Below are 22,043 nucleotides of genomic sequence, written 5' to 3'. Positions count from 1 at the left end.
TTGAGTGGAACTGGGCGAATGGGACGGCCTCGAAGGAGGCAACCATTTTCCCTAACAGTCTCATGCACAACCCAATGGGGGAAGATCTCCTGCCCAGAATTAGGCGCACCAGCTCCCCAATGGGCAAGGCCTTTGGCCTTGGAAGAAACACCTTGCCCTGAGCGGTGTCGATGATCATGCCCAGGTATTCCAACCTGGTGGCAGGCTGTAGGGATGACTTTTCTAGGTTTATGATCCAACCTAGGCGTTCCAGGTGTTCCAGCGTTCTGGTGACGCTGTGGTTCAGGAACGCTGCTGTTTTCTCCATGAGAAGTAAATCATCTAGATAAGCCATGACGGCTATACCCTGAGCTCTTAGGTTTGCTAAGAGAGGGTCCAGAATCTTTGTGAAGACTCGAGGGGCCGTAGCGAGCCCGAACGGCAAGGCCACAAATTGAAAATGGCGCCGCTCTACCGCAAACCGTAGAAATTTATGGTGTGTGGGAAAAATTGGCACATGGAGATATGCATCTTTGATATCTATTGATGCCATAAACTCTCCCCCTTGCAGGGAGGAGACCACAGTGCGGATTGACTGCATTCGGAAGGACCGGATGCGTAAAAAACGGTTCAGATCCTTCAGATCTAGGATAGGTCTGACACTTCCATTTGGCTTTGGAACGGTGAAGAGATTTGAGTAAAACCCTGAACCCTGTTCTTTTGGGTCCACTTCTACTATCACCCCCTGGGATAGTAAGTGATCTAAGGCCAGAAGTAGCGGTTTTTGCTTTACTGGATCCCTGGGGATCCTTGACCTTAGAAAGCGAGAAGATGGAATCTCCTGAAACTCTAGCCTGTAGCCCAGAGATACCGAAGAGATCACCCACTTGTCCCGGATCTCTTCCCACCAGGCTCCTGCAAATCGCAGGAGCCTTCCCCCCACTCGGCCGAGCGGGGGCGCCCCTTCACAAGGAAGCTTTTGGGCTCTGCTTGGCAGGCTTTCGCCCCCAAGTCTTTTTCTGCCCCTGGGCTCGGCCCTGAGCCTTTCCTGTAGAGGAGGGTTGAGAAGGCCGTCGCCACTGCTTAGAGCTTGATGCTCCGGGAGAGAGAGCACGCCTAAATGAAGGACGCCTGCTCCTTTTGACTGGAAGGAGAGTAGATTTACCCCCTGAAATTTTTTGGACGAATTTGTCTAATTCTTCTCCAAACAAACGTTCCCCTTTAAACGGGAACCCAATTAAATGCTTCTTGCATGACAGCTCAGCTGCCCAATTCTTTAGCCATAGGGCCCTTCGCATGTGTACAGAATCCAAAATCGCATCAATCATGAAACACAGAATATGAGGCAGTTCTGCATAATTTTCTACTTCCTCACTGGGAAGGAGCCCAAGCATCTGCTTAACCTGTTCCTTGAGGAACTGACACAACCCCACGGCTGCGACTGTAGGTTGCACCACAGCGCCAGTCATGGAAAAGGAGGCTTTTAATAAGGTTTCCAGCTTCTTATCAGCTGGATCCTTAAATACCTGCGCATTATCCAAGGGACAAGTCAGGTTTTTATTCACGCAAGAAACAGCCGCATCGACAGATGGGACCCCCCACTTCTTGGTGAAACTTTCCTCCAGAGGATAATGCATAGAAAACCTTTTAGGAGGAGCAAACAGTTTATCGGGATGTCCCCAATCCTCATACAACAATTCATCCATTAAGGGATGGATTGGAAAGGAATAGGCAGTCTGTGGGGCTTTCCTGACTCCCAGGGAAGAAACAGAGGACGTAGCGACTTCAGCAGCGGGCATTCTGAATGTGGTACGCACCAATTCAGTATAATACTGCACCTGTTTTCTGAGCGCCTGGGAGGAGGGGACTCTCTCCTCTTCCTCTGATTCATCCGACTGCTCATGATCCCTGTCCCAAGATAGGGATCTCTCCTCATTGTCAGAAGAATCATCTGAGAGAGGTATTTCAGCAGAGGGAGGGGATCTACACCTTTTCCTGCTATCTTTCAGGGAAGCAGAAATAAAATTAATTATTCTCCCTTCAAAACCCTCCAATGTAGCCCTAAGGGAGTCCTCAGTGACATAAACCAGGGCTGGGACATTAGGAGAGGCTGCAAAACCTGACAGGGGCACTAACTCGTCTTGAGAGGCTGGCTCCAGTCTTGCAGGGGGGGATGGTAACTTACAGGCACTTTTAGAACCCCTGGACCTAGGCGGTGATTTACCAGTGCCTTTACTACCTCCCCCTGAGACCCTCTTACGAGGAGACATAGTCCTAAGCTACAAAGCAGAGGTACTAGTACAAGTGCAATCACTGTTGTGCTTAAAGTCTCACAATATATATATATGCTTAAACTGCACAACCTGATGTTGAGTAGGTGTCTAAGGTTTGCCTGGATACAATCCCCACGGATCCTTACTGCCCACAGCTCCTGTGTCTCCACTTACAGCCCCCTGATGCTCTGGGCTTTTTAAAACTGCCGCCTGGCACCTGCGCAGTACAGCGCCATGCACACCAACGTGCACGGCTCACAACCACACTCCCCCCTCCCCCCTCCTCCATTAGGCCGGGAACGCGCCCGGCGCGTGTGCACGAGGACCGAGGGATCCAGGGGGGAAGGTAGAACTCCACCTGAGCTGCGTGGGACCCCCAGACTACGTGGGACCCCTGTGTTACCTTGTTGTGGCAGGGATTGCAGTGGAGACGTGAGACAGCTGGAGAACCAGGCTTCACTGAGCGTGTGTACTGAAAGGCATGTAAGTATGCATCAGGCTGCTCTTACTCCCTCTAGTGGTGGAAACCAGGTAAGACATACAACTACTCACAATGAAGAAATCCATCATATAATAATATATAGGATTAACTTCCCTTACCTGTCCCCGCCGCAGGAATTGCTGAACCAGACAAATTCCAGCCTTCACCCATCACAGTGTTAGCCAACCTTCAGGTTTATCTGGGGCTCTTTCTCGGAAGAGCCTCCTACCTGGACCATGTAAAAGACTCTGCCAGAAACTTTCGTGCGCTCTGTGTAAACAGTACACCAAGTCTGGTTTTCCCAGAGCCCAGTCTTCCAATGGAGAGGACTTACAGGCCAAACCTCGTTTCTTCGGCTGACGAGGCCCGGGTACCATACCATCTTGGGAGTCAAATATCGGCCCGAGGTATGGATCCGGTTTGTTGTAGCCCTTAGGCCCCTGCAGGGACCTGCACAGAGCTAAAGTTTTACGTGACCAACCACCATAGACACTGGCGAAAAAACTGAGGTGCCTCCCATATGGGAGGGGTTATATAGGGGAGGAATTCTCCTTAATTGGGGTCAACCAGTGTCCAATCACCAGAGGTGCCTATATAACCCACTATGTAATGAAGCTCCTGTGTCCCGTGATGTATGATCAAGAAAAAGCACTTATGGGTTTAACCAATTTTTTTTTATTTTTTGTACAATTCCCCTTTAAGGGAGTGTGGCAAGGGGGTGTGTCCTATGCCTGCATACTTTTGCTGATAGGTGTCCCTCATTCACATCTCAAAAAGTCGGGAGGTATGTATATGTACAGTATGTATGTATATGTATGTATATATATATATATATATATATATATATATATATATATTTCCTTTTGGAACGATATGGATTTCTTCACAAATTGGTCATAAAATGTGATCTGATCTTCATCTAAGTCACAACAATAGACAATCACAGTCTGCTTAAACTAATAACACACAAATAATAATAATAATTATTATTATTATACAGGATTTATATAGCGCCGACAGTTTACGCATCGCTTTACAATGTTGGGGTAGACATTACAATACAATACAATACAATACAATTTAAGACAAAGGGAATCAGAGGGCCCTGCTCGTTAGAGCTTACAATCTAGGAGGGAGGGTGAAATAATTAAATGTTACCATGTTTTTATTGAACACACCATGTAAACATTCACAGTGCAGGTGGAAAAAGTATGTGAACCCCTAGACTAATGAGATCTCCAAGAGCTAATTGGAGTGAGGTGTCAGCCAACTGGAGTCCAATCAATGAGATGAGATTGGAGGTGTTGGTTACAGCTGCCCTGCCCTATAAAAAACACACACCGGTTCTGGGTTTGCTTTTCACAAGAAGCATTGCCTGATGTGAATGATACCTCGCACAAAGGAGCTCTCAGAAGACCTATGATTAAGAATTGTTGCCACGATGATGTGGAATTGAGAGGAGATATAAATGAGCTGCAAGGTGAATTAAGTCTCCGGCATAAACTCACTGAGGTGGCATAAAAAAAAAAAAAAAAAAAAGAATTGTTGACTTGCATAAAGCTGGAAAGGGTTATAAAAGTATCTCCAAAAGCTTTCATCAGTCCACGGTAAGACAAATTGTTTATAAATAGAGAAAGTTCAGCACTGCTGCTACTCTCCCTAGGAGTGGGTGTCCTGTAAAGATGACCGCAAGAGCCCAGAGCAGACTCCTCAATGAAATGAAGAAGAATCCTAGAGTGTCAGCTAAAGACTTACAAAAGTCTCTGGCATATGCTAACATCCCTGTTAGCAAATCTACGATATGTAAAACACTAAACAAGAATGAATTTCATGGGAGGATACCACAGAGGAAGCCATTGCTGTCCAAAAAAACATTGCTGCACGTTTACAGTTTGCACAAGAGCACCAGGATGTTCCACAGCAGTGCTGGCAAAATATTCTGTGGACAGATGAAACCAAAGTTGAGTTGTTTGAAAGAAACACACAACACTATGGTGGAGAAAAAGAGGCACAGCACACCAACATCAAAACCTCATCCCAACTGTGAAGTATGGTGGTGGGGGCATCATGGTTTGGGGCTGCTTTGCTGCGTAGAGACTGGACAGATTTCTGTCATCAAAGGAAAAATGAATTCCCAAGTTTGTCAAGACATTTTGCAGGAGAACTTAAGGCCATCTGTCCACCAGCTGAAGCTCAACAGAAGATGGGTGTTGCAACAGGACAACAACCCAAAGCATAGAAGTAAATCAACAACAGAATGGCTTAAACAGAAGAAAATACACCTTCTAGAGTGGCCCAGTCAGACTCCTAACCACAACCCAATTGAGATGCTGTGGCATGACCTCAAGAAAGTGATTCACACCAGACATCCCAAGAATATTGCTGAACTGAAACAGTTCTGTAAAGAAGAATGGTCAATAATTACTCCTGACCGTTGTGCACGTCTGATCTGCAACTACAGGAAACGTTTGGTTGAAGTTATTGCTGCCAAAGGAGGTTCAACCAGTTATTAAATCCAAGGGTTCACATACTTTTTACACCTGCACTGTGAATGTTTACATGGTGTGTTCAATAAAAACATGGTAGCATTCAATTCTTTGTATGTTATTCGTTTAAACAGACTGTGATTGTCTATTGTTGTGACTTAGATGAAGATCAGATCACATTTTATGATCAATTTGAACAGAAATCAATATCATTTCAAAAGGGTTCACATACTTTTTATTGCAACTCTATAATATATATATATATATATACACGCACGCACGCACGCACGCACGCACGCACGCACGCACGCACGCACGCACGCACACTATATCATCAAAAGTATTGGGACACCTGCCTTTTTATTTTTTTATATATATATATATATATATATATATATATATATATATATACACACACACACACACACACACACACACACACACACACACACACACACACACACACACACAAGCTTTAATGGCATCTCAGTCTTAGTCCGTAGGGTTCAATGTTGAGTTGGTCCACCCTTTGTAACTATAACAGCTTCAACTCTTCTGGAAAGGCTGTCCGCAAGGTTTAGGAGTGTGTCTATGGGAGTGTTTGACCATTCTTCCAGAAGCAAATTTGTGAGGTCACTCACTGATGTTGGATAAGAAGGCCTGGCTTGCAGTCTCTGCTCTAATTCCTCCCAAAGGTGCTCTATCTGGTTGAGGTAAGGACTCTGTGCAGGCCAGCCAAGTTCCTCCACCCCAAACTCACTCATCCATGTCTTTATGGACCTTGCTTTGTGCACTGGTGTGCAGTCATGTTGGAACAAGAAGGGGCCATCCCAAAACTGTTCCCACAAAGTTTTGGAGCATGAAATTGTCCAAAATGTCTTGGTATGCTGATGCCTTAAGTGTTCCCTTCAGTGGAAATAAGGGGCCAAGCCCAACCCCTGAAGAACAGCCCCACACCATAATCCCCCCTCCACCAAATGATTTGGACCAGTGCACAAAGCAAGGTCCAAAGCAAGTAGATCACACTGCCCAGGCACACCTGGCACACCCTGCTTTTGAGTAGGGGGCATTTACTAACTGTGTGACATGGTCGTGGTTGCAGCACACTACTAAGGGGTTTAAGGGGTTATAGCAGGCGATGAGGAGGCGATATAACACCCTTATCACAGCCTGTAGAATGTTGTTTAAGGAGTGATCTGAAGGCAGATTGCTAAAGCTTGTGTGAAGGAGCCCGAAGTGCAGACTGAAAACACTTATGTCATCTTCAGCACCAAGGTAAAGATGTACCTCTTCTGCCCATGTGCAAAGCACTTAAGGCCTGATTCATCAAAGCTGCAGTATCGGGAATGCTAAGTGTCCTCTTAAGCTTTATTATCATATTGCTTAAGAGTTTATTTTTTAATGCTATCTCTGCTTGATAAATCAAGTCCAGGGGAACTGGAGACTGACAGTGAGTAACAGCTGCCTGCAGTGTCGGCTGGTGCTCATATAAAAAAAAACAAAATCAACAATTGCAGCCACTGTGCCCTCAAATGCTGCCACTGTGCCATCAAACGCTGCCAATGTGCCCTTAAATGCTGCCACTGTGCCATCAATTGCAGCCACTGTGCCAAACGCTGACACTGTGCCCATTAAATGCTGCCACTGTGTCATCATATGCTGCCAGTGTACCCATCAAATGCTGCCAGTGTGCCCATCATATGCTGCCAATTTGCCCATCAAATGCTGCCAGTGTGCCCATTAAATGCTGCCAGTGTGCCCTTGAATGCCCCCAGTGTGACCTCCACCCACTCGCGGTCTGCCAGGCACTTACCCTGTCTTGGTGAGGCAGCAGATGACAGCGAAAAACGGGTTCCTTCATGTGTCTCCTGCCGTCCTCATCTCCCGTCTTGTATTCCTGATAGGCATCCACTAGCGGCGCCTGTTGTTTCAGCCAATCAGGTGACAGGTAACAGACCCAAGCACCTGATTGGCGGAGAGGCGGTTTAGTGTTAGGAAACTGAATATTCGTTTGCTTTTCTAACACAGCTGAGTGGTCGCTCTCAGGTCACGTTTTTTGACACCTATTTAGGGTTGCCACCTTATCCCTTTAAACCCGAACTTATATGAATTACACAGGTTCTGAGGCTAATTTAATGCATATAAGTCACCGAGTAAGTTTAATTACTACCTTAGTGAGCCACAGAACCTGTGTAATTAATATGCGTTCAATTTTAAAGGGATGAAGCGGAAACCCTATGCCTATTAGGTCCTATGGCTCTAATCAGGTTCTTCAAAAACACCCCCTGCCGCTGTATTCAGGCGCCCGAAAAGGGGCTGGGCACCTGAATAGGGGGTGGCAGCGGTGGCCATAGATAGATTCATGCAATGCATGAATCTATCTATTGGTGATAGAGGGGGTGGCAGGAGAGAAGGGGGGCGCCCATGCGCCCTTATGGACGCACCGCCACTGGCTGCCTGCCTAACAAAGGTGATCCTGCCGGGCTGCGAAATGTTGCTTCTTCTGGTGACTTTCCAATAAAGTCTGATTAAGGAAGGCTTTGGTGTGCTGGTGATAAGCGATGTATTGTTGGAAAACACATCAGGACATGATAACTGGTGATACATTTTGCATGGCTTTAGGGATTATATGCAGATATCTGTCAACAGAATCCAATTATATGTTGAAACGCTCGAGCGAAGAGAAAAAAATCAGAAGAGATTGTTAACATTTTGCTGTGTGCCGGAGGATAAAATGCTCATAGAAATGTAGAGTGGCAGACAATAATAACATATATAAACTAGGGCTGTTACTGATTAAAATTTTCGTGTTCGATTAATCGTTTTTTTAAATCGATTAATCGACTAATCAACTAATTTCGATTAATTATAACGCACATACAGATCCAACTACTTTTAGCTGATCTCCTTGCATTGCAACTCTGCATTAGTCAGTGGTAAATGTGGTATACAATATATACAATCACCCGACACTAGTTCGTTTCCACAATCCATGACTTAACTTCACAGTTCACACAAATAAGTTTTAAATTCAAACTGTAGTCATTTTTTTTCCCACAGTAGCGTGACAATCCCTCCACCTCCGGTCTAACTAATCACTCTCATCTTATGGCATGGACCCCTGTGGAAACAGGTGGTCATGCAAGCGGGTATCAAAAGGGTTAACACGGACCATAAACTTCTCTCACGTCTCCTTAGATCTCAGCAAGGACGCCAGGTCATGGGTAGAAAGAAAAGATCGAAGTGCTCACCGCTTAAGTATAAGATTTAATTTTCGTGTTCAAACACAAACTACTCACATAAAGATGATAAAAGCACAGCATGTAAAGCCGACAATCGTGTTAGTTCCGTAGGGCAGCAGCGGATGACGTCGTGCGTAGCTCCACCCCGTACGCGGTACGTTCAATCAGAACTTCAATGTCACTGGACTCCTCCCCCTTCCCTTCGTTAGCAGATGGAGGCACTTGGGGAAGGGGGGAGGAGTCTAGTGACGTTGATGTCCGTGACATCACCGGATTTCCGACGGAACTCCCTGAAGACTCGAAAGCCGGTGGAGAGGTGAGTACCGATCAAAAGAATTTTGATTAAGCAAAAAAATTATTAATCGAGGAATTAATCTTTAATTTCCACAGCCCTAATATAAATGTATGTGATGGTGAAACATGACTGGTATCCTGGGTAAAAATGGAGAGAATGAGTCCCAACCTGTACCCTATACTGAATGACCTCTAATACAACATACATCATAAGCATTCAAATATCAATTATACATTAGATATTTCGGTCGGTGAGAACTGTGAGTAGTCTTCTCTTCTAAATTAAAAACACAATATCATTATATCTTTAAAGCGGAGGTCCACCCTAAAGTGGACCTTCCGCTCATCGGATCCCTCCCCCCCTCCGGTGCCACAATCAGCACCTTTCAGGGGGGAGGGGGGTGCAGTTACCTGGATAATCCAGGTAACTGCACCCACTTCCGGGATAGCTCTCTGCGGAAAGGGGCGTAACTTACGCCCCTTTCCGCAAGTGCCCGCCCCTTCCCGCAAGTGCCCCGCTGCCTGCTGGGAAACACACAGATCCCAGAGGCAGCGGGGACCATCCTCATTGCGCAGCGCGGCTCGCGCATGCGCAGTAGGGAACCGGGAAATGAAGCCGAAAGGCTCCATTTCCTGATTCCCATACCCAAGATGGCGGCGGCAGCACTCGAGTGTCGATCTAGAGATCGGCTTCGGGTGCCGACAGCGGGCGCGCTGGACAGGTAAGTGTCACTATTTTAAAAGTCAGCAGCTGCAGTATTTGTAGCTGCTGGCTTTTAAAAAAAAAATAAAAAAATGCGGAGTCCCGGTGGACTCCCGCTTTAAAGGAAACAACAGAGGGCGCCAACTAAGTGCTGTATATAGGAAAATACTTCATTAAAAATCACAAGTGGCAACCCATGAGATTGTATAAGGATAAGAGGCTTGAAAAAGGATAGTTATGCTCCGAAACCTGCAGCCACGTTCCCCACACTGCAACCCCCCAGGTATGACATCAATTCCGGTTCTGTGGAGCCCATGCACTCCAGGATCTCTAGTTTTGTTGTTGGTGCCCTACACAGCTAGGGAAAATGGGGCCTTTGAAGAACGTTTAGCACACTTCACACTTTTAGGTGTATTGGTTGCCTGGTCCTCTGCCCAGGTTCCTCACACCAGTCTCTATGTCATTACTGTGTCCTAGCATGACATAGGGCTTGTATACACTAGTGGCAAGAACTGGCGCTCCCTTGGAAAGCCGATCCCTGCTTGGATTGCTTTTCAGAGGCATTGGACGGGCAGTGAAGAGCAGCTATCTCGCCTCCTCACTGCCCGTTTTGGCCTCCTAAATGCTGCACCGCTGTGCCACAAAAGCATGCTGCAAACTGGCCTCAATCACTTGAATTAGTTGCAATCAACCAAACACTGAACATAACCGGGGGTATCATTTCTGTCATTGCTGTGTCATGTGTACCCCCAGCTGCTGCCTTTTCGGGTAAACGGAGGGGTTGGGGGACGATAAAACTACAGATCGTTTGCAGTGTTCTTCGTGGAATAGACGCAACAAGGTGTTGAAACATTCCTCAGAGGTTTTGGTCCATACTGACATGACAGCATCACACAGTGGCTGCATTATGCAAATCTCCCATTCTACTACATCCCAAAAGTGCTCTAGTCTATTGGATGAGATCCGGTGAGTGTGGAGGCCATTGGAGTACAGTGACCTCATTGTCCAGTGGTGAGATGATTTGATGTTTGTGACATGGCGCATTATCCTGCTGGAAGGAGCCATCAGAAGATGGGAACACTGTAGTCATAAAGGGATGGACATGGTCAGCAACAATACTCAGGTAGGCCATGGTGTTTTAACAATGCTCAATTGGTACTAAGGGGCCCAAAGTGTGCCAAGAAAATATCCCCCACACCATTACACCACCACCAGTCTGAATTGGTGATACAAGGCAGGATGGATCCATGTTTTCATGTTGTTTACGCCAAATTCTGACCCCCACCATCTGAATGTTGCAGCTGAAATTGAGACTTATCAGACCAGGCAACGTCTTTCCAATCTTCTATTGTCCAATTTGGGCGAGTCTGTGTGACTTGTAGCCTCAGTTTCCTGTTCTTAGCTGACAGGAGTGGCACTCGGTGTGGCCTTCTGCTGCTGTAGCCCAGCTGCAAGGTTTGATGTGTTGTGCATTCAGAGATGGTATTCTGCATATTCTGCATATCTTGGTTGTAACTAAAGGTTATTTGAGTTACTATTGCCTTTCTAGCCCATTCTCCTCTGACCTCTGACATCAACAAGGCATTTTCGTCCACACAACTGCCGCTCACTGGATATTTTCTCTTTTTCAGACCATTCTCTGTAAACCCGAGAGATGGTTGTCTGTAAAAATCCCAGCAGATCAGCAGTTTTTGAAATACTCAGACCAGCCCGTCTGGCACCAACAACCATGCCATGTTCAAAGTCACTTAAATCCCCTTTCTTCCCCATTCTGATGCTCGGTTTGAACTTCAGCAAGTCGTCTTCACCGAGTCAAGATGCCTAAATGCATTGGGTTACTGCCATTTGATTGGCTGATTAGCAATTTGTGTTACCAAGTAATTGAACAGGTGTACCTAATAAAGTGGCCAGTGAGTGTATATATTCCATGATATGATTGATTGATCAGCCATAGCAGGCCGGTCTCCTTTCTCCTAAATCTTCCAATAGTTGGAGAATGTAAAAGACTGAAGTTGTGATTTGGTGATCTTCTCCTGTGTATGCTCACATCTGCCCTGTTCTGTAGGGTACTATTTCTGTAGCCTCTATATATAGCTCTCTGCTCCCAATCCCCACCATGCTGATAATACAGACAATTGTTAGGAACGTACCTTCAGGTTCTTCGTCATCCTCTGGGCAGCCAGAAGACCCGCTATACTCCAGGAGTTCTGGTTAGTGATGGACACATTGCCCAGGGGGGCCTTCCGGAACAAAGCCTGCCAACACAAACAGACTGTCAAGATGGATGTATAGAAGTATACAGATCATTGAAGTGTAACCCCCCACCACCATGATTTTTTTGATAGATCCGCTGTCTGTTTTTTATTGTAGGCTTTTTGACTTTTAATACAGACAAGAAAACCTCTGGCTGTATTTGATTGCTGTCTATGTCCCTGGTGGGGAAATTCACCCTTCCATTTTATCAAATTATATGGATGTCACATTAGCATAGGACAGTGGTCTCCAAACTGCCCACCTTTATCCAGCCCATGGGGCACTATTCCTCCCACTGATAGGAGGCGCTATTCCTTCTACTGATACCAACTGTGGGGCATAATTCCTCTAACTCATACCAATAATGGGGCGCTATTCCTCCCACTGATACCAACAAAGGAGAACAATTCCTCCCACTGATAGGAGGCGCTATTCTTCCCACTGATAGGAGGCGCTATTCCTTCTACTGATACCACTGATGGGGCAGTATTACTCTAACTCATACCAATAATGGGGCATTATTCTTCCCACTAACACCAATAATGGGGCATTATTCTTCCCACTAACACCAATAATGGGCCACTATTCCTCCCACTGATACAAATGATGGGGCACTATGCCTCCCACTGATCCGGCACTATTTCTCCCACTGATACCAATAATGGGGCACTATACCTCCCACTGATACCAATAATGGGGCACTAGTCCTCTAACACAAACCAATAATGGGGCAATTTTCCTCCCACTAACACCCGTAATGGAGCACTATTCTTCCCACTGATATCAATGATGGGTCATTATTCCTCCCACTGATTTCAATCATGGGGCACTATTCCTTCCACTGATATCAATAATGGGGCACTAGTTCTTCCACTAATACCAATGGTGGGGCACCATAACTTCCATTGGCACCAATGATGGGGCACTATTCCTCCCACTGGTACCAATAATGGAGCAGGGTTCCTCCCACTGATACCAACAAAGGAGCACTATTCCTCCCACCAATATTCCCAATAATGGGGCACCATTCCTCTCTCTGATATCAATTCCTTCCACTAATACCAATAATGGGGCACTATTCCTCCCACTAATACCAATAATGGGGCACAATTCCTCCCACTGATACTAATAATGGGTCAATATTCCCACACTGATACCAAATGATGGGGCACTATTCCTCCCACTGATACAAATCATGGGGCAATATTCCTCCCACTAAAACCAATGATTGGCACTCTTCCTCCCACTACCAATAATGGGGCACTATTCCTTCCACTGATATCAATGATGGGGCACTATTCCTCCCATTACAAATGATGGGACACTGTTCCTTCTATGGGTACCAATAATGGGGCACTACTCTTCCCACTGATACCAAAGATGGGACACTATTCTTTCCATTGGCACCAATGATGGAGCACTACTCCTCCCACTGATACCATTGATGGGGCGCTATTCTTCCCACTGATACCAATGATGGGGCACTATTCCTCCCACTAATATTAACAATGGGGCACTATTCCTCCCACTGATACCAATGATGGGGCGCTATTGCTCCCACTGATACCAATAATGGGGCACTATTCCTTCCTCTGATACCAATAATGGGGCACTATTCCTTCCTCTGATACCAATCATGGGGCACTATTCCTCCCACTGATACCAACCATGGGGCACAATTTCTCCCACTGTTATCAATAATGGGGCACTATTCCTCCCACTGATACCAATCATGGGGCAGTATTCCTCTCACTGATACCAATCATGGGGCAGTATTCCTCTCACTGATACCAATCATGGGGCACTATTTCTCCCACTGATACCAATCATGGGGCACTATTCCTCCCACTGATACCAATCATGGGCACTATTTCTCCCACTGTTATCAATAATGGGGCACTATTCCTCCCACTGAAACCAATAATGGGGCACTATTTCTCCCAATAATACAAATAACGGTGCACTATTCCTCCCACTACAAATGATGGGGCACTATTCCTCCCACTACGAATGATGGGGCACTATTCCTCCCACTGATATCAATGATGGGGCACTACTCCTCCCACTACCAATAATGAGGCACTACTCCTCCCACTGACGACAACAATGGGGCAGTAATATTACCGCTAATACTGAAGATGGGACATTGTTTAATCCCATTAATGGCAGGACATTTTCTACTTCCTCTGGCCCCCTAAAGTCTGAATCACAGTAAGCTGGCCCTTTGTTTAGAAAGTTTGACATAACAAGTCTTCCTATAGGGACACCTGTTCTAATGGAAAATGGATTTCTGCTCACTTCCTGTTGAAAGTAATTGAAAAGAAATTCAGGACACAGACGGCAAATATAAACCTGACAGGGGTTTATTTATTACAGGTAATCATAAAGGGCTAACAATTTATAAAGCGCTTTACAAACTGTACACTCACATCAGTCCCAGCCCGGTACAAAATATACTCTTCAATAGCCACAAAGAATATAATCCCACGTTGTGTGCACCAAATGTGGTTGCAAACCCGGATATTATCTTGTAAAAGGAGCAGTGACATCATCATCATGTGCTGTACATAGCGGCCTGTGCAGAGATTTGAGAGCAGAGCTGTGGGAGGGGCTCATCTACCCACCCAATTTACCAGCCATACAATTTACTCTCCATGGTATTTGCAGTTTAAAGCATTTGTTAACCCCCCCCCCCCCCCCCAAAAATAAAAAAATAAAATAAAGCATGTTATATGACATAGTGCTTGTCCTGTGTCATTTGGCCCCCTGTAACACCTAAATAACCTAGTTGATCCTGCCAGTTTCTCCCCACCCCTCTATAAACTGACCACAGTGTATCATGGCTGCTGAGCCCTGACAACGTGGTCAGTTTTGTCATCAGCAACCTGCTATCTGCTCTCCTCTCTGCTCCTGTGTCCTCCTCCCCCTCCCCTCTCTGTCTGTGTGTGAGCCGCCCCTCCCCGCTGCTCTCATAACACTAACCTGTATACACCATCAGCACTGCCTCCTATCGCAGTGTCTCCCTCTATGAATAATTTATAAATACAAATGCTGTAATACCTCATTTAAGAGCCGATATTGCGATCACATGACCAGCCAGCTCTCCCCTCCAGACTGACATCAGCAGAGGAATCTCAGCCCCGCCCACTGCATCAGGAAAGGAGAAAGCTGGCTGGTCATGTGATCGCAATCTCGGCAGTAAAATTAGGTATTTGCAGCATTTATTTTTAGAAATCACACACAGAGGGGGAGTCGGCAATAGGAAACAGTGCTGATGGTGTATATAGGTTAGAGTGGCTTAACAACCACTTTAATGTTTGCCATTCCTTTGTCTTTTAGTTGGAAATAATAAGGATGATAAGTAGACGATCTGTTTGAACATTTGCTGCACATTCACTGCAGAACCAATGCTGCTATTGGCTACCTTGCATCAAATTTCAAAGTTTCTTACTCCGTAGACCCGCACTGTGGGAGGAATCTTCTCATGAGATTTGGAATCCTCAGTGTCCCTGGGATCCCATGGCATGACGTCAGTATATTTTAAAATTTCTCATAATGCGTTTTTTTTTGCATTTTTTTGCATGAAAGAGTGAGCATCTAACTAAGAAGTGGACCACACATTTCATGCAACCTCCACGCTAAAGAAAACCTGTACAGATGGAAGTTCCCATCGCTGACCTTCTTCTAAAAATACTAGTTGCCTGGCTGTCTCTGGGATCAGTACTGTTTAACCTTATCTGGAACAAGCATGCTGGAATACAGTTAGATGTAGCATAGTGGTTAGAATATCTGCATTGCGGCATTGGGGTTTTGGTTTGTGTCCCAACCAGGACACTAGCTGCATGGAGTTTGCATGTTGTCCCTGTGCTTGCGTGGGTTTCTTCCCACACTCCATTTATATTGGGCGCTCCCCCCAATCCATGCTTCCAGTCCCTAATCTACAGGCAGACGCTGGACACATGGACTGGACATATGGATTCCAATGGGGATTTTTGTTTGCCCAAACCCCCCCCCCCCAAAAAAAAAATGGAGCACCAGTCGCCACTGCCACACTCTAAAGAGTGCATGTGAGGTAGGGACCTTAGACTTTAAATTCCTTGGAGGAAGGGACTGATCAATTTGGGAATGTCATTTGTCTGTTCTATATAAATACTTATAATAAATAACTCTTGACCCTTGAGCTTTGAATCAGTGGGACAGCCAGGCAATGGGCATTGTCAGAAGGGCTGGTCAACCTTTGCAGCTTACGCCAGTTCTCTCTTATAGGTTTCCTAACATTTACCGACCGCAATGTGGCTGATTTACTAAAGGAGGAGAGCATGGTCACTTGGCAAGGAGATTTTTGTCTTACCTAATTGAATGTGGTTAGATCATTTTTGGAAAATGAGGATATTGCTTTGTGTCCCTTTAACTTCGCAAAGAAATACCCAATCAGGTGCAAGTAAAATTAAAGAAAAAGGTTTTTTGCTTGCATATAATTGGATGATAGAAAGCAGCAGCGGTGGTTGGTGCTCCATTTTTTTGAGGGGGGTGGCAAACAAACCCCCTATCCACCTACCCCACCCCGCCCGCTCGCCCTGTCGCAAACCCGGCAGCCCCAAATTTACCTTATCTTGGTCGCTTCCCCGGCAAATATGGTCGCTTCTCCTCCCGGCCAATCCGGTCCTAGAACCCCCGTCCTCTCCTGATTGGCCGGGAGTAAAAGCAGAAAGACAGTATTGCATGTTGATTCACTAATGTCACAAGTCAGTGGGCTCGGGGCGCTGTGCTCTGCGCTCCGATCCCAACCTTTTTGAAGCCAATTAGAACCTCCGGCTCTTATCATGTGCTTCACAAAAAAAAAAAAAAACCCTGTAGAACTCTATGCGTTCAGCGACCCCGCATGGAGATTACGGGCCTGCACATGGAGATTAGCCACAACATCTAACTTCACATTTGCTGATTAGGGCTGCTTTTCCACTGATGCATTTTTGCTACGTTTTTAAAAACGCAACAAAAATGCAATCCCTTTAATTCCTTTGGGACTCCTGACACCACTTTGCTGAGGGTCTGGTGCATTTTAAAAAATCCTGCATGCTGCATCTTTGGTGTGGTTTTCAAAACCGCACCAAAAAAAATGCAGCCCCCCCATATTGAAATAAATAGAAAATGCGACAAAAACGCACCTGCGTGAGTCACATGTCCAAGTTTCACAGGTGTATGCTGGGTAATCGGCACCCGGAAAACACACAAAAAATGCAGCAAAAAACATATGTGCATTTTTGATGCGTTTTTTTTTCCTTCAACACAGCAGTGTGAGAAGACGTTGTTGGCACTGCTGTCAGAGTCACATTTCAGATAAAGGGACCGTCTTACCATTTTCTGGAGTGGCTTGTCTGCAGGTTCTCCATTGGCTCCCAATCTGACGCTGGCCACAGAGGACCTCTTCCCTTCAGGCTTGGAGGTCGTCATGGTGGTCGCTGGTTCCTGGGACGCTGCTGTGCACTGGTGGGGGACCGATCTCTGTCTGGTGGCGCCGGCTGTTAGTATATAAGCTTCTCAACGGCTCCAGCGACTGATCTTTGTTTATACCTGAAGGAGGCACATTTGTCATGTGTCACTTGTACTCTGACAACTAATCCTTTCTGTCAATAAATACAGTGCAGAACTGTGGCACCCACATAGGTGTGTTTAGTACACAGGGGAAATCCCAGTAGCAAACACAGGCGCCTTGGTAGTGTGAACGATGCCTTTCATTAGCATAAGGAGCTTAGGAAATCACGAGCTTCCTGTCCAAGGGAAAAGGTGTCAATTATAAAGGTCGTGTCCATTAAAAAACTGATATAATATTAGTGCAGTTATTAAAGTGGATCCCCCCCCCCCCTTCTCCCACCGCCACCAATAAAAGTGACAAAACAATGCTATTCGGCACTGCGCTACTTTAACTGGCAATTACGCAGTCATGCAACACTGTACGCAAATGAAATTTATATAACTTTTTTTCACACAGAGATTTCTTTTGATGGTATTTTATAACCACTGGGTTTTTTATTTTTATTATATAAGCAAAAAAGACCGAAAATTTTGAAAAAAAAGTTTATACTTTATGTTAAAAAACATATCTAACTAAAAAAGGAAAAAAAAAGAAAATCAAATTTCTTTGTAAATTTAGTCCAAAATGTATATCTTTGGTATAAAAAAAAAATATCCCAGTAATGCCGCGTATACACAATCGGAATTTTGGTCGGAAAAAGCTCTGATGGTTTTCCCGACGGGATTTCACTCAAGCTGTCTTGCATACACACGGTCACACCAAATTCCGACCGTCAAGAACGCGGTGATGTACAACACGTATGACAGGACTAGAAAAAGGAAGTTCAACACCCAGTAGCCAATAGCTTCCATCTTGTAGTTGAACCTGAGCCTGCATGAGTTTTTGAATTGTATAGATTTTCCGATAGAAAGTTTTTCCATCGGAAAAATTGAGAACATGCTCTCAAATTTTTGCTGGCGGGAATTCGGCCAGCTAAATTCCGATGGAGCATACACACGGTCGCATTTTCCGATGAAAAGCTTTTTTTCTGGCCGAAATTCCGATCGTTTGTATGCGGCATAAGTGTATATTAATTGGCTTGTGTGAAATTTATAGCGTCTATAAACTGGAACCGATATATATACTGGAATTTACACCTATAGACGCTAGTGGGACTGTGATAGAGTGGAAGACAATCTGGCACTAACAGACACTGGCTGGGAAGGTCACTAACTGACAGGGACGTCATTAGTGACACTTATGCCACGTACACACAATCGGACTTTCCGGCAGACTTGGTCCAGCGGACCGGAATCCGTCGGACAATTTGATCGTGTGTGGGGTCCAGCGGACTTTTTTTCCCCAAAAGTCAGACGGACCTAGAAATAAAACATGTTTCAAATCTATCGGGAAAACCGTTCGTCTGTGTGCTAGTCCGACGGACCAGATAGGATGCAAGGGCAGCTATTGGCTACTGGCTATTGAACTTCCTTGTTTAGTCCCGTTTACGTCATCACGTTCAAAACGAATGGACTTTTTCGAACAGGCGGTCGTGTGTGGCCAAGTCCGTTCGTTCAGATGTCGGACCTCCGCCAAAAGTCCATCAGGAAGACCGTCGGACCTAGTCCGTCGAAAAGTCCGGTCGTGTGTATGCGGCATAAGAGCCCTTACACACTGAGGCGTTTTATAAGCGTTAAAGGGCTAAGAATAGTGCCTGTAAAGTGCATGAAAAATTCCTCCCCTGCAGCCCCAGTGTGAGAGCTGAGTGCTTTCCCACTGGAGCGGTGCGCTTGCAAGACGTTAGAAAAAGTCCTTCCAGCAGCATCTTTGGAGCGGTGGAGGAACGGTGTATATACAGCTTCACCCCCCCCCCCCCCCGCCCATTAAAATGAATGGGCAGTGCTGCCGAAGTGCCTGCAAAGCGTTCGGCAGTGGCGCTTTTCGATCACATTTAACCCTTTCTTCAGCTGCTAGCAGGGGTTAAAAGCACCCCGCTAACGGCTGAAAAGCACAGATAAAGCAATGGAAAAGCACCGCTAAAACTGCGCTTTACCACTAACTTGGAGAGGTACCAGTGTGAAAGGGGTCTTATAGAGTGATCAGTAATAATGAAGAATAAGAAACAGCCAGATCACTGTTCCTATGTACACAGAGTTCTGTGTGTTTGTAAACACACAGAACTCTGTGCTGTGATTGGACACAGCCAATCAGCAGGTTTCAGCCAAAATCATTGGCTGAAATCAGCTGCCAAACTCTCACTGTATCAAATCACAGCATATGTTAGCAGGGGCATGCAAATGCGTGGCCCAAACCCAGAAGAAGGCCGGTGACATACATGTACATGACAGTGTCTGTACCTGCCACCCACTCGCAGTATATTTACTGTGAATGGTCAGCAGGTGGTTAAGCTGGACATACATTAGTATATTTTAAAAAAACATTCATACTAAAATTCTGATGACTTGACATGGAGGTAGGCAGTCCTGTCAAGGTAAGGTGTTTCCTTTAGAGCAGGGATTCTCAACTAGGGTTCCTCTAGACATCCTTGATCTATCACTGATTGACCTCCCATCTTATGGTGCCTCCATGTTTCCAAGTCCAGAACCAGTGGTATGACACAATGAACATTTAGCTGCTTGTGGCATTCTGACCACCACTGCAAGAATGTATTTCCTCCAACTGATCACCAAAGGGGCATTCTTCCTACTGATCCCCATTGAATCACATTTCAAGGGTTCCCTGAAACCTACAAATTATTTCAAGGGTTCCTTTGGGGTAAAAAGGTTGAGAAAGGATGCTTTAGAACAGGGGTCTCCAAACTTTCTTAACCTCCCTGGCGGTATGATTATGTCGGATTTTAGGTGCTGAAAGTGGTACAATTATTTTGCATGGAAATTTGGCATTTTATATTGTAGGCCTGAATTCTTAGGAATAACACACTTAAATCTGTCCAAACCAGAGTCTAGTAGACATCCCGGGTATAATAAAGTTTGAAAAACAAAATTTATAAATTATAATATAATAAAAAACAATAATTAATTATACCAAATAATAATATAATAATAATAAAAATGATTAAATAATGTAATCAAATAAAAAACACTGAAATTTGCTCAGTTGCAGAATTGTCACTGTCATTACTTTTCAGTGTTTGATGACGGATCTCCCCACAAATCGCTATCACTCAATTCTGCGAGTGATTCTAATTTATTATCGCTGTTTTCTACCTGGTCTTAAACCACTTTTGATGTAAAGGGACGGTTTTGGTTGCTATGGACAATCTCCAGTTTCCAGGCAGAAAGAACAGTTTTTATATTATAAAACTGCATGCAGGGCACTGGACAGACCACTAGGGACAAAAGGGATGTGAAATAATTACATACAGCAATGTAATCTGTAAGATTACATTATACTGTATTTATTGTGTGTGTGATAGATCGAGCGGAGGACGAGTGGAGAGACATCGCTGGATCCAGGGGACAAGGTAAGCACACTCTTCCTGGATCCAGCAATGCAATCCCAAGTCTGGCTTGGGGTTACCGCTAATGGTTCTGAATTTTCACCCCGAGCCAGATTCGGGAATACCGCCAGGGGGGGTTAACAAAGGGCCAGTTTACTGTCCTTCAGACTTTAGAGAGGCCAGACTCTGGCCATAGTACAAAATGTCCCAGCATCAGTGTGAGAAAGCAGTCCCCCATGATTGGTGTTAGTGGGAGGAATTGTGCATCATCGTTGGTGGGAATTGTGCCCCATCATTGGTGTCATTGGGAGGAATTATGCCCCATCGTTGGTGTCATTGGGAGAAAATGTGCTCCATCATTGGTGTCATAGGGAGGAGGTGTACCCATCATATGTGTCATTGGGCCCCATCCTTGGTGTCATTGGGAGAAAATGTGCTCCATCATTGGTGTCATTGGGAGGAATTGTGCCCCATCATATGTGTCATTGGGCCCCATTGTTGGTGTCATTGGGAGGAACTGTACCCCATCATTGATGTCATTGGCAAGAATTGCATCCCATCGCTGGTGTCCTTGGGAGAAACTATACAGTTTGGAGACCACTGCTTTATGCCGCGTACACGCGGTCAGATTTTCCGACGAAAAATGTTCGATGGGAGCTTTTTGTCAGAAATTCCGACCATGTGTAGGCGCCATCAGATAGTTTCCATCAGAATTTCTAACACACAAAGTTTGAGAACTGTTGTTGGAATTTCCGATCGTGTGTACACAATTCCAGCGCACAAAGTTCCACGCATTCTCAGAATCAAGCAGAAGAGCCGCACTGGCTATTGAACTTCAATTTTCTCAGCTCGTCGTATGTCACCGCGTTCTTGATGTTCAGAATTTCCAACAACATTGTGTGACTGTGTGTATGCAAGACAAGTTTGAGCCAACATCTGTCGGAACAAATCCCACAAATTTTGCTGTCGGAATGTGCGATCGTGAGTACGCGGCATTAAAGTGTTACTTAGCATAGTAGGTGCCTATGACTGGGTGCAATCACAATTCAGCTTATATACATACCTGGCAATGCAGGGTTTTGGCTTGGTTAGCAGCTCTCCAGTTTTCATTGTAAATTCTCCAGTTTGTTAACAAAGTCATATCAGTGGGTCACTTATGTGGTTGTCACTGCCTGGAAAGGACTTTAAGTTAGTTCTAGTTGTAATTATTCTGGTATTTTGGGGGGCAGAGTTAGGGCTTCATTAATTTAAAGCATACTGGGCTGTTTGCTCCCCATCAGGTCTGCAAGTTGTAGATACAGAAATTTAGGGGACTATGATTTGCTTATGTTGTTGCAGCTCTCCATCAGGTCTGCTTCTG

At 45.3% G+C, this 22,043-nt stretch overlaps 1 protein-coding gene across 2 annotated transcripts in view; it reads right to left on the bottom strand.

Annotated features, from left to right (window-relative positions):
• Positions 1 to 22,043, bottom strand: part of LOC143961111 (dynein light chain Tctex-type protein 2B-like) — a 62,051-nt gene that overhangs the window by 18,125 nt on the left and 21,883 nt on the right. The window contains exons 2-3 of one of the 2 annotated variants that reach the window (XM_077470280.1): positions 17,067 to 17,282; positions 11,609 to 11,713 (exon numbers count right to left, since the gene is read on the bottom strand). In XM_077470280.1, the coding sequence (XP_077326406.1) occupies positions 11,609 to 11,713; positions 17,067 to 17,162 (201 nt within the window). In that variant the 5' untranslated portion in view covers positions 17,163 to 17,282. The remainder of the gene's footprint in view (positions 1 to 11,608; positions 11,714 to 17,066; positions 17,283 to 22,043) is intronic. The other variant, XM_077470281.1, reaches the window with a different exon arrangement.

Source organism: Lithobates pipiens, unplaced genomic scaffold (genome assembly GCF_037356315.1).
Source record: "Lithobates pipiens isolate NorthernLeopardFrog02 unplaced genomic scaffold, aLitPip1_a1.2 Scaffold_8, whole genome shotgun sequence".
Lineage (NCBI taxonomy): Eukaryota > Metazoa > Chordata > Amphibia > Anura > Ranidae > Lithobates > Lithobates pipiens.
Note: the sequence above shows the minus strand (reverse complement) of the source record. Positions and strands in the feature narration are given on the sequence as shown.